General features: G+C 33.5%; 3 protein-coding genes across 5 annotated transcripts; 1 reads left to right on the forward strand and 2 right to left on the reverse strand.

Annotated features, from left to right (window-relative positions):
• Positions 1–5,504: 5,504 nt before the first annotated feature.
• LOC116349132 (multidrug resistance-associated protein 4-like) lies at positions 5,505–12,091 on the reverse strand. 2 transcript variants are annotated; one of them, XM_031780413.1, is made up of 22 exons: positions 11,995–12,090; positions 11,644–11,926; positions 10,636–10,800; positions 10,407–10,566; positions 10,258–10,334; positions 10,040–10,185; positions 9,488–9,984; positions 8,911–9,431; positions 8,685–8,845; positions 8,567–8,610; positions 8,115–8,482; positions 7,870–8,058; positions 7,700–7,808; positions 7,598–7,632; positions 7,480–7,516; positions 7,262–7,421; positions 6,939–7,201; positions 6,836–6,872; positions 6,519–6,746; positions 6,271–6,454; positions 5,974–6,201; positions 5,505–5,908 (listed from the first exon to the last, which is right to left on the reverse strand). In XM_031780413.1, exons 2-22 carry the CDS (start codon positions 11,826–11,828, stop codon positions 5,644–5,646), a joined length of 4,059 nt encoding a protein of 1,352 aa, XP_031636273.1. In that variant the 5' UTR covers positions 11,829–11,926; positions 11,995–12,090; the 3' UTR covers positions 5,505–5,643. The 2 variants fall into 2 exon arrangements, with proteins under 2 accessions (XP_031636273.1, XP_031636272.1); XM_031780412.1 differs by having other exon boundaries at positions 11,644–12,091.
• Positions 12,092–13,997: 1,906 nt separating this feature from the next.
• On the forward strand, positions 13,998–16,903 carry LOC116349189 (extensin-like). 2 transcript variants are annotated; one of them, XM_031780501.1, is made up of 16 exons: positions 13,998–14,030; positions 14,150–14,268; positions 14,410–14,508; positions 14,617–14,716; positions 14,784–14,836; positions 14,975–15,074; positions 15,171–15,221; positions 15,319–15,362; positions 15,484–15,583; positions 15,682–15,749; positions 15,884–15,971; positions 16,061–16,104; positions 16,225–16,324; positions 16,417–16,484; positions 16,618–16,705; positions 16,798–16,902. In XM_031780501.1, exons 2-16 carry the CDS (start codon positions 14,266–14,268, stop codon positions 16,872–16,874), a joined length of 1,083 nt encoding a protein of 360 aa, XP_031636361.1. In that variant the 5' UTR covers positions 13,998–14,030; positions 14,150–14,265; the 3' UTR covers positions 16,875–16,902. The 2 variants fall into 2 exon arrangements, with proteins under 2 accessions (XP_031636361.1, XP_031636362.1); XM_031780502.1 differs by lacking the exons at positions 14,784–14,836; positions 14,975–15,074 and having other exon boundaries at positions 16,798–16,903.
• Positions 16,904–16,958: 55 nt separating this feature from the next.
• LOC116349067 (multidrug resistance-associated protein 4-like) lies at positions 16,959–17,799 on the reverse strand (the record flags this gene model as incomplete). The annotated part of the gene is made up of 3 exons (XM_031780321.1): positions 16,959–17,396; positions 17,462–17,692; positions 17,750–17,799. Coding segments are annotated over 3 exons (555 nt in total), but the record flags the coding sequence as incomplete, so codon positions are not given.

The following is a 17,799-nucleotide window of genomic DNA, read 5'->3' on the forward strand; positions in this document are numbered from 1 at the left end:
TCCGATCCTAATAACGATATAGAACATAATAATTATCATCCTAATAAAAATTTATTACGATATCGCAAAACGCAAAACTATAGTTTGCGAGTTGTGACACTGTATTTGTAGTTGTAAACTAGGGGCTTTCATGTAAGATTTTCTTTCCAGAATTCGACGAATAAACAATAGTATAACAAATCATGCAAATCTTTACCGATTTCACTATTTTGTGCCAAAAATCCACCGATATTGGCCGATATGCGATGTGTGTGTGTTCTGGAAGTGGGTTTTGGTGGATCCTCAGGATCATCAGAACCGCTCCCAGTTCTGGAAGTGGACCCTCAGGATGGGCCAAGGGATTGTCAAACCACGGTCTGGTCTATCCAGAGGATCCACCAAAACCCACTTCCAGAACTGGGTGCGGTTCTGATGATCCTGATGATCCACCAAAGCCCACTTCCATAACAATTAGTTATCAAAAAATATCCGAATATAACCGATATTTTACAGATATGCCGATACTCCGCCGATATTTCAACGATATACCAATATGCAACGATAATGCAAATTTCATCCAATAAAAATACATGAAAACCCCTAGGTTGTAAACGAATCGGCTAGAATATTCGTGACCTAATTTTTTTTGTTAAAATAAAAGAGTATAAAAATTATATAATAAAATAAAAATACAAAAAATTTATGTGCAGCTTTATTTTGACAAATTTCTTAAGTTCTCAAATATTCCAGCATCCAAATTTGTCATTTTCATGAAATTCTCAACACTTTTCTAACGAAAACAGAATATTTTGATCGAAAACCAGAATTCTTCACTGCCAATATAAAATCTTTACCATCAGTTTTCAGCTCAAAAGCGGCTCACTTTACGCTCTGTGTTGAACCAAGTTTATAATCTCCATTTTGTTTTTCATGATCAACAAAAATGTAAATACAATAAAACAATAAAAAATGGAAATGCGCTTCTAAAAATTACAAAAACGAAAATTTCCCGAATATTTTTAGTTGGAATCAACAATTATTTATTGCTCAAAACCACCAATGATCATGATTCCATTATGTTCATGAAGTATAAAATCGAATGCTGTAGCGTTCAAATTTAGTATATTACATCAAGTCATATTGATCAATAGTCGATATTGAATTTTCCTAACTTTGAGAATACCATTTACATTGGAAATGTCCGATCTAAACAGAAAATCAATTTCTATAATATTAGAATCTAATCTGGCACATTATCGAGAAATTTATTCCAATTCCAAGCAAAATGTTACAGTTTTTAAGGAAAATTTCCTCAACATTTTCCGACCAATTTACTTCTTTTCTCGTGCACTTGGACTTTTACCATTTTCATTCATTTCTGACTCAAATGGTAGCATTCAAAGAGTTCGAGTTAAACTATTCGACTGGATTTGGTTCGTGATTTTGATTTGTGTTAATCTAGTTTTGATTTGGATTTACTTTACAAAACTCGCATTTTGGCGAGATTATCTTGATCAATGGGGTATATCTTCGGTTTTCACTGACATAATTACCAACGTACAATTGATTTCACATCCTTGTACGATTATATGGGATTTGTACAATCGAAAGCGCTATATTCACATTTTGAATGGATTTACACGTTTCGATAATAACGTAAATTTTTGTGATTAAATATATTGTTTCTGCACTGTAAATCTATTATTTGTTATGTATTAAAATATAGATTGCAAAATATGGAGTTTATTTGGATTACAAGCGAAAACGTCGCCAGGTCATAATATGGTGTTTTGCAAATTTATTTTCGAGCATTGTGACAGCATTCATAGCCTATTTCTTAATCAAGCTTAATTCTGGGAATTTTTCACTATTTGAAATAATCAGATTGTGTTTATATAATATGATAAATGGTTTTATAACTGCGCAATATACAACATATTTTGTGCTTATGTTCCTTCTTTGTGATCGTTTCGACATTTTAAACTCATTGTTAAGGTTGTTTTTATCTCATATAAAATTCATTCAATTCTTATTATTTATCTGAACTTTTTTTCAAATTCATATCTAGAAAACATTTTCCAAAAGATAGCTCAATGCTTCGAGACAAAAAGAAAGCGATTGACATGATAAAATTTATTGGTACAGAACATAACTGTTTAACTGAAATAATGGATGAACTTAACCGCTGCTATTCTATACAAGTTAATATTAATTCAATTTTGGAACCAAATGTGACATTGTTTCTTGAATATTTTTGATTTTAGATTATGTGTCACTATGGGCTTGGGTTCATTAATTTACTTGTAACGCCTCTTGCATTTCTACGCTAATTATTTAACGAAAATGAAACAGTCAAAGTTATATCGTTTGTTCAGCTCACCTTCGAAATATTTTACACCGTGATCGGAATTGTGGTAATTTACACCGGAAGCTTAATTGTAACGAAGGTAATAACACGATTTAATGGCGGTAATAACTTGTACTATTTATAAAAAATATTTTGTTTCATAATCCAGAGTAAACATGTTTCCAAAATGGTACACGTGATCCTCAATTCGTGCCATGATAAACATGTCAATTTGGCGGTAAGATTTGATAACATCTGGTTTCCAATTTTAATTACTCTACATCTCTCAAAAAATAGTTGAGCTGTTTATCAAAGCAAATACAATATCGATATCCGATGGTTACTTGTGGACTATTAAATTTTGATTGGACTTTATTACATAACGTATGTTCTTTCTTATTATAATTAGACTTAGTACTAGTTCTCCGTTGACAGTTTTTCTTTGCTCAAGACACTTAATAACATGCACTCAATTTGTCTTGAAAAAATTGTACTGAAATAACAAAATTTTATCAGCTGTGATCTGAAATTGGCAAAATTTTATGAGTGATTGCAAAACATACCACACATAATATTTTATTGTAATCTGTTTGCAGGTGATTTCTTCGTTCACCATCTATTTTATCATATTGCTTCAATTTGATGGGTCAAAATAGGAGGAGAAAGACCACTTTCAACTTAGCCACTACAAATACTAATATGTTGCGATGCTGTATTTAAAATTGTAAACTGGTTTTCGTGTACATGTTTAATGTTCATTTCCGAGTGGAATCAAAAACTGTTCTTTTATGCACTATATAGAATTGGATTTTTTGCTTTCCCCTCTCGATTTTTTCCAATTACCCCTCCCTTAAATTTCCACCAAAACATTTTATTGCCTCAAAACATGAAGGGTTATTAATTGTACATTTTGTGTTGTTGCAATAAAAAAAACAAAAAACAAATATGAATTATCTATATAATCTGAGAGTGGGCACAGTGGCTACTACGACCACTGCGGCACTATTCGATCAACTGAGTTAAGCTGCACAAGCTTCGGTCAGGAGATAAATGGGTGACCGTTTAGAACATCGTATGTAGTCGTAAAATACTGTGTCAACCGTGTCTGTGTACAACAAAGGTATGGATTTCAGCACAGACAAGTAAAATAGAAATCCAACGCCATATAGAATATGGCAAAATCATAAGAAATGTAGGATACAATCGGCTGATCACCGATTTATCTGAATTAATTGATCAACAGAAACCAGAAAGATAAGAATTCTTATCTCAAGGCCCTATGCTCCACTAGGAGTTAAAGGAAATAATAAAAAAAAATATAATCTGAGAACACTGCGTCAATCGACTTTAGTATAATACATCAAATTACATTGATTAATAACAGATTTTGAAGTTTTGTGGCCTGAAGAATACATTAAATATTGGGTATTGAAAATGTCCAAGAGAATTTAATTCCAATTTCATATTAGCATTAACGTTTGTTCTTTCTTGTTATAATAACATAATTACAGTGCGTTTTTTATAGAAAATCCGCGATTTTTCAAACAAAGACACATGAGTTTTAGGAAATTATTTTATATATATTTTATTTGGTATTTTAGCTACTGCGGGCACAATCAATATTTAATCCAGTCACCGTCATTCTCGATCACACGGGCACATCTATTTGTCATACTTTTGCTCAAATTTTCAGCATATTCGCGTCGAAAACCCTTCCACTGTCGTTGAATGAATGAACTGAACTGCTTCAAGTTGTGGTGTATTTTACCACGAAGCCTTGCCTTAATAATAGCCCAAACATTTTCGATTGGATTGCAATCGGGTGACTGTGGCGGCCAGATCATTTGTTTTATTCCATTTTCCTCTTTCCAAGCGGTGCAGAGACGACTTTTGTGTTTTGGATCATTATCTTCTAATAGAAGCCAATTCGAATTGTCATTGCCATAAAACTTCTTGGCGGTGAGTAACAGTGTAGATGAATAAAGTTGGTTCATCCTCACGGCGTTTAGAATGCCTGTGAATAGGGTTAACTTTCCAAAACCAGCTTCACAGAAGCATCCATAAACATGCACCTTTTTCGGATGCTTTACCGTGCGAACGACCACTCTCTTTTCGGCTCTAGACTAGGCATGGGTAGTGCTATTCACCAGCCAAAAGAATGACTCGTCAGTGTATATAACTTCGCTCCAATCTCTTGTTGAATTTTGCTTTGCCCGGTTAATGCGTTTTTCTTCTGGTTTTCTGTCAAAAGTGATTTCTTCACTGTACTGCGATAATGAACACTGGCAACATCCAATCTTCTTTTGAGCGTGGTCTTCGACACGTCTATTTTATGACGCCGTAGCCGTTCAACGCCTTGATTCAACGTCATAACTGGATTTTCATCGAACAACTTGACTATCCGTTTATCTTGTTGTGGCGAGGTGGCGAGGTGGCTAGGTTTGGCTTCATATTGGGCTGATCGTTCACATTTTTTTCACGCTTATACTGCTGGATCCACTTATTTACGAACCCTTTCGACTTTTTAATGTATTTTGCGACCTTTGCTTGCGACCATTGTGGTCCTTCTGGATGCAAATGCAAAGACACTGCTTCAAAACGCTTACGAAAATATTCCGAATTCATATTTTCGTTGTACAATAACCATTGCACTGATTTGAAAACTGTGAAATTTATTTTCCGTCGTAGCTTAGAGTGTCATCTGACAACACCAAAAATATATTTAAGATATTTGAAATTTTTGATAAAAAAATCGCGGGTTTCTTATAAAAAAACGCACTGTAGCTTAGGACAAGTTACACATTTAATAACATGCATTCAATTTGTCTTTCGAAAATGTTATATGTGGTCATAATTTCCTCTGACTCAAAATTAATGGTGAATGTTATTCATTCCTATTTATTTATCACCAACAAGTCGTTGAACATTCATTCAGTTTTATTGTAGTATGGCTCGTTCAAAATGGACCGCGCCAAATTGGTTACCGTATGCTCAAACCTCTTGTGAATTGCTCACATTGTGAATGTACATCGAATGTTTTCTCGACAAAGCGCCTATGAATACATGCTTCATCGTAACACTGTGCAATAGATATTTATTTATTTTGTTGTTTGTTTCGTAGTTAGAAGTGAAAAAATACCTTTGAATGTTGAATTCAATTTTTTTTTTCAAATTTAATACATTTTATTTACAACTCATTTAAAGTATATTCCATTTAAGTTAATAATAACTAAAGAATTTCATTTGGATGCCTTAACAATTTGATCCCTGATGTGTGAATTAATTTCACTGAAATTCGTCCGAAAAATTCAATTCATTTATTTGCTCGATGGGTTACATTTTTCTTGTGCGATTTGTGATAATCGATTGAATTCTTGTGGTCCGAGCGCCTGGACCATACTGTAGAAAATGCCTGAATCATCTTTCAATAGATTGTGTGGCTTATCGAATTCAGCAGCTCGTCCAAGATCCATTACTAACACACGATCCGAATCAATGATGGTGTGCAATCGATGTGCCACCGTCAAAACGGTACATTCGGCAAACTTCTCACGAATCGTTTGTTGGATCAATAAATCCGTTCTAAAGTGTGATAAAAAAAAGAGGTACCAACGATTCAAATAATTTAAATATTTCATTGCACATACTGTGGGTCAACATTGGCAGTGGCTTCGTCCAACACGAGAATTCGATTTTTTCTCAATATCGCTCGAGCTAAACATAGAAGTTGTCTTTGTCCGATTGAGTAATTGGCACCACGTGCCATTACCGGCGATTGTAATCCCAAACTACTTGTTGCTATATCCATTAATTCAACTTTTTCCAAAGCACTCCAAATTTCATCATCCGGATATTCTTCGAATGGATCCAAATTTCTGCCATTTACAAAACACAACATTGATTATTATCATAGAAATGTTGCATGGAATTTCATTCAATCCTACCGTCTTAAAGTGCCACTGAAGAGCACTGGTTCTTGTGGAATTATAGCAACTCGTTTACGTAGATCTTTTAAACGGATATTGGCTGTATCGATGCCATCGATTAATATTTTTCCTTCGATGCATGCTAACCGGAAAAGGGCGCCAATCAATGAACTCTTACCGGCTCCCGTTCTGCCGACAATTCCTACAGTGTGACAATCATAAAACATTCTATTTAGAGAATAAACATTGCCATGTTATTGTATTACCAATTTTCTCCTTTGGTCTGATTTCAAATGACAAGCCTCTCAAGACTGGTTCGCCTTCAGCAAAATACCTATAGAACACATAATGGAATTCAATGGACCCGTCGATGGGCCAATCTTTCGATATTTCTTGTGGATTTTTCGGTTGTTTTTCCGGCTCCAAATCACGATATTCGATCACACGTTCAACTGACGTCATTAAATTGGTTATTTCGGCACTTTGACGAATTCCTATAGTAAAAAGTATTGCACATGAGTTTTAAACTTTATATCAAATCTCTTTTTGGGACATAATGAAGAACAAGGAAAAAACTGCTCACCCCACTGAAGCATGCCCGTCAGAGCCAGGATTTGCGTCTAAATGACATTTAACATATATTAAACTATTGTCTTCTTGCAAGAAAAAAAAAAGATGTCACTTACCAAGGCAAGGCCCACCATTTCACTGGAAGCTCCAGTGTCGACCAATAAATAAAAACTTAAAATGGAAGCAATAAATACCCAACATAAGACATCCAATATAAAACCGAACGCAGACCCCGTCGCGACAAACATAAACCATGCGGCTGTGTGCGTGTCTTGATGGTAATCGAATTCATTTTGTAATAATTTTTCGGCATTGAATGCTCGCACCGTTGATAAACCACCCAAAGTCGCCGCCAAATGTGTGAATGCCGGCGATTTTGCTGAATTTATGAATCATTTATGAGATCTATATTTTTTTTTGTACAAAGAAGCAACATTACCAATGCCTTCGATTCGCTTGATATTTTTCGATGTTTTCAAGTAAACTTTTCGAATGTACATAAAAAGCAATCCCATCACCAGCACCGGGATCAAAAAGTAAAAACTAACCATCGCTGTTATAACGATACTTCCAGCCAACGATAAAATCGATTGGGTACCCTGTATAAAAAAAATTCTGTTCATTGTTTCACAGAGAGAAAGTGGAAAAGATTTTTACATCGAGCATTGCCTTTGGAAGCCATTCGTCAACCGTTCTGTTTTGAATAAAAATCGTTTCAATGTGTAAATATATTTTTGAATTTGGGAGGAAAGATTTTTTATAACAGTTAACATACCCTATGTCTTTAGAGAAGCGATTCAAAATTCGCCCCTGAAAAAAGGTAGAGGTTTGAAGATAAGATTCAAGTGTTAAATTCAATTATTATTGTGATTCTCACTGAAGGATTTGTCTCAAAGAAACGCATCGCTGTCGATATTATGCCTTTGAACATTGAATTGTACAGATTTTGTGAAGCTCGCATACAAATCACATAGAAACTCAACGATCTAAATGAATTTAAATTGAAATTGACTTTTAAAGAAATTGAAAATAGAATCATTCGCATACCTGATGATTCCTAGGATGAATATTGATGCTATTAATGCACCATGAATATACATACACATCTCCGTACTCAAAGCAAACGATACATCTTGTTCATTTGAATTGGGATCAACGATGACATTTTCTGTTGCATTCTCAACGTTGCTGACATCCGTCTTGTTAAGATTGCGCATTCGTTCCTCTTGCTTTATCCTGAAATCAATCAGATTTTTTTTTTCTGAATTTGTAATTATGCTAAAAACATATACCATATGGAAACCCAGTAGTCAGCTCCACTCGCCAGTATTTGAACGATTAAAAACAAAAGTCCCAGGAAAAAAAGTATCGACCAATGTGCACCCGCTTTGAAATAATGCGCTGCCACAGAACCCTTTACTTTTCCCTTTGACGTTTCTTCCATTTGAACACCTTTATCTTGTAGTTCGTCTCCATCTTTTTCAGGCTCTTTGATAGATTTCGAAGATTTACTCGACGATGTGCTTGTAGTAGATCTTTTTCGTGACCGTGTATCAGACTCTCCGTCCACTGTTTTTTCTTCGTCGATTCCGACAAGTTGCGCATAATCAACTCCACTTTGAGCCAAATCTGCCGGGGCTTCTTGGACTTCAATTCGACCCTGAAAACAGAAATACTCGGTTAAAATCTTGGAACACTGTTATAAGAAGTGCCAACAACAATAAAAAGATAAAATTATGATTACATTTTTCAAAATGACAAGCCAATCAGCTTCTTTGAGAAAATGAACTGAAATTATAAAAAAGAAACAAACAAAAGATGCCAATTAAAGTCAAAACTGATCGAAAAAAGGTGAATTTTACCTTGATGTGTGACCAAAATGCGTGTTGCGTGAAGTTTTGCGAGCCGACCTTTGGGCCCAATGCATTTATTGAATATGTGAGTGCCAACATGAGCGTCAACCGCACTCAATGGATCGTCTAATAAGTAAATGTCTGCATTTCGATAGCATGCTCGTGCCAAACTGTAATTGAACATTGTAAAATAAAAATGTGGCCAGCAAACATTCTGACTTTTTAATCAACTCACTTGATTCGTGCTTTCTGACCACCGCTCAATGAACCCTTCTCACCGACAATGGTACGGTCTCCATTTTCCAATTGTTCGAAATCTTTTTCCAGCGCACAAGTTCGTATCACGGCATTGTATCGATCACGGTCGTATTCTTCGCCAAATAAAATATTTTGTCTTACAGACGCCGCAAACACCCATGCCTCTTGACATGCATAAGAAATAGATCCATTCACACTAATCGTGCCCGATTCGAGTGGTAATTCGCGTAGAATGGCCTGTAGTAATGACGACTTGCCTGAACCAATTGTGCCGATCACACCGATTAATTTTCCCTTTGGGAATTCAATGCTTAAACCATCCAGAGTTGGTGCAACTGTATTTGTTACCAGTTTATCAAGTTCGATTCTTTCAGTTTTGCTATTATATTTTTTTTTAGTTGAAGTAGTCTCTGGGGTTGGCACTGTCCAAATTGCCGTTGCATTTTTTAGTGTAATCGATGGCTGCGCTTCAACCAGACTATTTTTTATTAATTCCATCTGAAGTAGAAATCGGCAAGATTATTTTAAATTCAATTTTTTTTTTCAATTTTTACCTCAATTTTACTATTATTTTTATGGTTTCCATTAGTATTGTTGGTAATTTGTTTCGTTGATTTTTCATCAAGAGTTAAAAAGTTTTCTAATCGTTTTATAGCGACGAAGCATTCAGCAATTTCGGCTACCCCACGCACAAAGAGCTGGCTCATTGTCATCGCAATTATGCTAAAGTACGAAGAAACGACAAACACTTTATCGGCAGTTATTTCGTTTGATCCGTATAGCAAAACAATTGCCAACATTGTACAAAAAACAGCAGCTCGAGTTGTAAAAAGATTAAAAGTCATATAAAGGGCACGAACAAATGATGTCTTGCGAATGATTTGCAATTCCAGCTTACGAGCCGTTGAAACTAAACTGGCGAAGCAGCTCTCCCACCCATAAAACTTGATTACTTGAACACCAGAGATGATTTCGTCCATGAAGCGAATTCGTTGATCAGTGCGTAAAGCCGTTTTTGAACGGAATTTCGATGTTAATTTCCCAGTGTAACCTAAAAAAATTGTGGTTTTTCTAATTGAATTCGCCATAAACGTGTTGATTCTTACTTTGAATGGGAACTACGATCAAGATAACGACAATGCCAATCAGACCGGCAAATCCAAATTCACTCCACAGTAAACACGCAACAATGATACTAAGCAGCGGTGCAATCCACATAGAATTCAAACATAATGACACCCATTCAAAACGGCTGACCAAAAAAAAAATAGATTAGATAAATTTACAGTAGAATTAAAAGCGTGCTACGATTGATTTATTTTACCTGACATCATTCGATAATAGATTAACAACCTTTCCGGGCGCTGTTTCACCAAGTGAAGTCTGAGACAAACGCAATGACTTTTGGCGAGAAAATAATATATATATTATTTTAAGAGACAAATAATATCAATTTGAGGATTGAGGATTTACCTTGGCGTAAATTAAGCTACACACAGCCACACGAACTTTCATACCATTATGAAAACCCATGATGAAAAATTGATTCCATCCAAATACTTGCATACCATTGAATAGTAAAAGTAAGCCGGCATATTTCAATGCATCGTCATATGTCATCTGTGAATCGTTACTGTGACAAAAATATGCTTTTCTATGTCAATCGATTCAAAAGTTTTTGTATTTCAATGTATTTAATTACCGGAAGAAGAGCAACAATTTGCCTAGGATCAATGGTTGGCCCAAACGTGAAACCAGATCAGTAAATGTACAAACGAGCGCATACAATGTGTATTCTTTCCAGAATGTCGCGACAATGGCTGACAATAAAGACGGTTTCGATTTCATCAATTGTTTTTCCCATTTTCTAAGCGTAAAATAAATTCGCAATGAGAAAAAAAATGTACCACACTGTGGACAGTCTAGACATGATTACAAAACGTTGTAATTTTTTGATTGGTTTTATTAGATGCAGGTCAATTTAATTGGCAAACAGAATACTTGTTCAATGGAAATGATACACAACAGAGTTGATTCTTCGTACTACATAAATGAATGAATCGTTGAAATTTTTTCAAAATACTTATTGTATTATAAACCACAAAAATCAAAATAATAGTGATTTGTGATTATTATTTCAATCAATGCAATCTCGATAGCAAAAATAAAGATAAATCTGAAGTGACTTTCAGAACCTAGAACAAATAATTTTTTTTTTCAAATACTCGTTACTAATGATAACGTAATTTCAAGTAGAATAAAAAAAAACAAGGTCATAAATTATAGATTTGTAGTCCCACTGTATAATTACTGTACAACGCTCTGATGTATCATTGGACAGTCATGTTTTATATAATTTTATAACAAAAAATTTAAGGTTGCTAAGCGCATGTTTAGATAATGATAAGTTATTGCAACTATATTTTACGATTTATCTTTTGGTAAAAGAGAAGTTGAGATCTGTTGTAGTAAAAGATAAGTGTTTTTTTAACATTTTGTATGAGCGTTTGAAAAATGAATGCTTACAATAGAAAATGTTCCGTGAAGTGGTTGGAAATAAACTCTTTTGTTTTATGATTTTGATTCTCGCACGTATGTCTATTGTTTTTTGTAATTATGCGTAGACCAATATTTATATTTCATTTTTACTCGCCCACTTATCGCCATAAAAATGTAAATCTAATTTGTAAAATAAACAATATTAATATACTTTTCGAGTCGGTGTCCCAATGTTTCTGATTTGTCACACTTTAGTGGTTGAAAAATGTCATCCAGTTCCAAAATTTTTGTATAGCCTTTTTTGAATATAGACCATGTCCATGTGAAAAACAGCACTGAAAGAATGCTTGAATGTTCCCGCGGATTTGGTGGTAACTGTTTTCGCGATGATTCCATCGTTGGCTGACTTGCAAACACAATTCAACACACTTTATGAAATAACTCTACTTTAGTTTTTTCTACACTGATTTAATTGAATCCACAGCTTACATAATCTATAAATTACATATAATAATTGATAAAATGCTTCATAACTTATGAGAACTAGTTCAAATATATTTACTTTGCACTTAACTTTCTTTATCACATATTTTCAATAGCAATTTATATACATCTTCACTGGTGTAAACACTGCTGTCATGCTCTTCCGACAACGTCAAAACTCAGACTGATATTCGCGCAAATTTCGATAAGCATTTCGTTTCAGGTATACATTTGTGTATGTATATATGTGTATTTGAACTTCTAAACACATTTCATGGTGTGCGAAAATTCTCGTGAAATGTTTACATCTAAGCGCGTAACTAGTTTCATTCACAATACGATTGATTGACAGTTTGAAGTGTCGGCATTTCATTTGCGCATGTCAACAAAACATATGAATCGCAATGCATACACAACAAAACACTCTGCCACTCACAATAATTTGGTATAACAACATTGAAACACGTTTTTATCACACAAACAAAGCAAGAGACACAACTCTAATCTAATTACAAACACCAACGAACCTCACTATATATATGTAAGCGGCACACTGAATTGTTTGTTGATATTCATTGATATGCATACACAGTGTTGTTCTTTTTGAGTTGAACGAATGTGGAAGGCAAAATGAAAATGTGAGTCATGTTCAGAATAAAGAATGAAAAGAAATAAGCAAATCGAATAACTACAATATACACAGATACACACACATACCATCTTACAAGAGATTCTCTGAAGCATATTGCGGCACATTGTTCATATTTTTTAGCTACGAGAAAATTAGGAATTCATAATAAAATAATTTTGCGTTAGCAATTAAAAATCAGACAGATAATAAATGGTCAAATTATAATGCGATCAATAATACTTATGTAAATGTCTCAAGTCAATTTTGTTGTCAATTAGAAAAATCTAATTACGTTAATACTATGTTATTCAAAAAAATTTCTACAGATATCGTCGCAAAATATTCATTATAAATAGCATTATTAGGGCAAGTGCACACTATCAGTTTGAAGTAAACCAATTGCGGCTGAAAATAAAAGATCGAAATTCCAATTAGATTACACTTGTCCAAGGTTAAGAATATAATGAACATATAAAATCACAAACATTAGGTGTTATAATGATTGAAAGGAAAAAAAAATCGATTAAATTGGATGCGAATTTTAAATGGATGGAAATTAGCCTAATGATAGATTAGACATTCTACGTGCTCAATTCGTTTTAATCGTCTCTGTGAAATATTCACAATGATCCAAAAAGTGCTTTGCTTTCAATGAAAATAGTGATAAAAAATCGAATTTGTTTCATCTAAATGCATTATACACATAACACATGAAACGGTGTTCATTCTGCTACTTTGTCATAAATTCCATTTAATTTGCGAAATTGATGGAAAGTACTCAATGGTAACTATAAAGTTGAATCGATAAATTTCGATAAAAAAAAAATTATTAAAAAATCTGTCCTCTTTAAATATGAAGAGACGCTACTAAAAAGAAATTGATATAAAAAGTGTATCCATTAAAAAAATAGTTAATAGTCAATATGGTGCGATTCATGGGAGTGGGAGATGAGGGAGATAAAATATTGAAATTGATAGTGTGTTATTTTATTGAAAGATACGAATTTATTGCAAAATATTCGATAATCCATTTTACACATGTTTATTTAGATTGATTTTTTCTTCTGTAGTTTTAGCATTCGTTTGTAGAAGAATGAAGAAATTATAAGTTACAGTCTGGCGAATCGGTAATTTTACACCAATTCAAAACATCATCTAATTACATTTTGTTTCCTTTCTAACAACATAAATGTTCAAATTCTGAATTGGCTAGTTCATTTTTGCATTCAACCGAAAAAAAAAACCATTATCTCTTTTGACCTCGTTTTTCAATGCTTCACATGTGGATTTCTTACTATTAATTTTTATCTACACATTTTTTAATATTTTTCGTCAATTCGGAAAAAAAGAAAATATAATTTGATAGTCCAGCCAATAGATTCAACCATAAATATTTTATTTTTTTTGCAATTCACAGGTCACCTAAAATAGTGTCATAAAATTAAAGTCATAGTTTAACAGGAAATTTTCATATTAATGATTGCGTAAGAAAAATAGATACCATTTTCGTTTTTTTTGCTATTAAATGTAATATTTTGATATCAATTTTGGCGATATAAATTAATTAATTTAATGTTATTTTAATCTGTTGTGTTTGGAGTAGATTCGATTTTTGGTATTGAAAATTTTAGTATAAAAGATGCTGTGAGTGATGGATCAAAATCATTCGAACACATTTGTTCAAGTGAATTGGACCGGAAAATATCCAAACATTACAAGATGGTAAGATTTTTTTCTTTCTTTACAAAGCATCGAAAATTTTGCGAAAAAAGAAAGATTTTCCAAATTAGTTTATTAAATTAAAGAAAAAGTGAATCAGTATATTGAATATAAATTGCTAATATTATGTATGTCGTTTTTCAGAAATTCCTTCTGGTTGTGGCTTTCGTCGTCGCTGCCGTTAGCGCTGACGTTTCGCATTTATCGGGTTACAACTATAACCAGCCACGAGCTGCTCCACAAGTATGTCAATCATTCTGAAAACTTTGTTAGATTTATATCTTTACATCTCATCGAACTGAAGGTGTATTATACAATATATAATGTTACTTTTTTATTTATCTTAAATAGCCGCAATCAGGTTATAACTATGACTGTCCGCAACCATCTTTTGACGATCATGCGAACTCTGCACCAGCACAAAGTTATCTTCCACCACAACCAGCTCCAGGTGTGAAATTTTTTTTAAAATAAAATTCACAATCAAAGATGTAAACGGTTATTTCTTCTAAATTTAGCACCCCAATCAAACTACTTACCTCCAGTAGCAGCAGCTAGCCACTCTCCACAAGTAAGTCAAACATTGCAAAAAACTTCAACACATTTCATATCTGGACAACTCTTCGAAGTGAAAATGTTTCCATATTGAAAGAGCAAATAATAGTTAGTAGTATTTGTAATTAATTATTTGTATGTATTTAATAAATAGTCACAATCGGGTTACAACTATGACCAACCAAAACCATCATTTGACGATCATGCAAGCTTTGCACCAGCACAAAGTTATCTTCCACCACAACCAGCTCCAGGTATGAAATGATTTAAATATTTTTCGTAGAAACCATTATCACAACTATTAGAAAATATATGTACAATGAATAACGTTGTTTATCTTTTAAATTTAGCACACCAATCCGCACCAGCACATAGTTATCTGCCCCCACAACCAGCCCCAGGTATGATACGCTTTAAATATTTTTAATGATTTCTCATTATCATTATCAATTATTAGAAAATATACCATGAATAACGATATTTTTCCTTTAAATTTAGCACCGAAATCAAACTATTTACCTCCAGTAGCACCAGCTCAACAAGTAAGTCAATCATTGCAAAAACGTTTATCTTCCAATTACAATTTAAACAATTCATTGACTTGGGATTCACAATTTGAGAAAAGAAAAAATATTTATTAAGAAAAAATATGTATATCTTTAGCCAAAATTGGGCTACAACTATGACCAACCAAAACCATCATTTGACGATCATTCAAGCTCCGCACCAGCTCAAAGCTATCTTCCACCACAGCCAGCTTCAGGTATGAAAAGATTTAAATACTTTTCATAGAAACCATTATCACAGCTATTAGAAAATATACCATCAATATTGAATAACGTTAATTTCTTTTAAATTTAGCACCAAAATCAACCTATTTGCCTCCAGTAGCACCAGCTCAAAGCTTGCCACCACAAGCTGCTTCAAAAGTAAGTTAAATATTGCACAAATTTTTAATACATTTCATATCTTTACAGCTCTTTGAAGTGAAAATGTTGCCAAATTGAAAGAGCAAGCAATAATTAATAGTATTTGTAATTAATTATTTGTATTTAATAAATAGTCACAATCGGGTTACAACTATGACCAACCAAAACCATCATTTGACGATCATTCAAGCTCTGCACCAGCACAAAATTACCTGCCACCAGGTATGACATGATTTAAATAACTTTCATAGAAATCACAATTATTAGTAGAATGTGTACGACGAATAACGTTATTTTTCTTTAAAATTTAGCACCAAAATCAAACTATTTACCTCCAGCAGCACCAGCTAAACAAGTAAGTCAATCATTGCAAACACGTTTATCTTTTAATTACAATTTAGACAATTCATTGACTTGGGATTCACAATTTGAGAAAAGAAAAAAATTGTATTGATTATGTATTAATCTTAAATAGTCACAATCGGGCTACAACTATGACCAACCAAAACCATCATTTGATGATCATTCAAGCTCTGCACCAGCACAAAGTTATCTGCCCCCACAACCAGCCCCAGGTATGATACGCTTTAAATATTTTTTGTAGAAATCATTATCTCAATTATTAGAAAATATACCATGAATAACGATAATTGTCTTCTAAATTTAGCCCCAAAATCAACCTATTTGCCTCCAGTAACACCAGCTCAAAGCTTGCCACCACAAGCTGCTCCACAAGTGAGTCAATCATTGCAAAAACTTTTATCCACTAATTATATTTTTGACAATTCATCGACTTAAGATTGAGCTTGAGATTCACAATTTGGAAAAATAAAAAAATGTCTATTAATTATTTATTCATCTTAAATAGTCACAATCGGGTTACAACTATGACCAACCAAAACCATCATTTGATGATCATTCAAGCTCCGCACCAGCACAAAATTACCTGCCACCAGGTTAGACATAATTTAAATAATTTTCGTAAAAATCATTATCACAATTATTTGAAAATATACTATGATAAACTTTATTTTTCTTTTAAATTAAGCACCTAAATCAAACTATTTACCACCTCAAGCTGCCGCTTCTTCAGATGGATATAACTACAAAAAACCATCTTACTAAAGCGATTGTGTTCGCATGAATATTTGTTGATTTTGTTATACATCAAAATTTGAAATAGAAAATAATAAAAAACAAACAAACGCATAAAATAATCAAACATTCTTCTGTATATTTATGAACATTTCAAAAAAAATTCAATTGTTCGTAATCGCCCCGCAATAATTTGAGTTTCGTACCACACATTCAATAACATATAAATCTGAACCACGCGTGCAATTGAATTATTTTCGTGCAATTTGATCTGCAATTCACATTGATGTAGTCTCAACATCAGCAGAATGTTCGAAAGCAACCTTGGACAATTGCACGAATTCTTGTTCACCAAGTTGTTTAATCATGCCATAAAAGATGCCATTCTCATTCTGCAGCAAAGTGTGTGGATCATCGAATTCGGCCGCTCGTCCAGAGTCCATAACAAGCACACGATCTGAGTCAATGATTGTATGCAATCGATGTGCAACCGTTAAAACGGTGCATTCCGTGAATTTATCTCGTATTGTTTGTTGAATTAATAAATCCGTTCTGTTTTGGAAACGAAAATGAGGTGTTAGATTTTAAAAGTAATTATAAATGGATGATATACGTACTGTGGATCAACGTTGGCTGTTGCTTCATCCAAAACAAGAATTCGATTTTTTCTCAATATCGCTCGAGCCAAACACAGAAGCTGCCGTTGACCAACCGAATAGTTTGCTCCATGTGGTAGAACTGGCGATTGTAAGCCACCGTAAGAATCAGATACAACACTTTTCAGCTCAACACTTTCCAATGCACTCCAAATATCTGGATCCGAATATTCTTCGAATGGATCTAAATTTCTGGAAATGTACTCACCATTAGAAACGTCGATAAGAATGAAAATATCATCATTTTACCGTCTTAAAGTGCCCGAAAAGAGAACTGGATCCTGTGGAATGATGGCAAT

Source organism: Contarinia nasturtii, unplaced genomic scaffold, assembly GCF_009176525.2.
Source record: "Contarinia nasturtii isolate CC-2019 unplaced genomic scaffold, AAFC_CNas_1.1 Cnas_scaffold_2806, whole genome shotgun sequence".
Classification (NCBI taxonomy): domain Eukaryota; kingdom Metazoa; phylum Arthropoda; class Insecta; order Diptera; family Cecidomyiidae; genus Contarinia; species Contarinia nasturtii.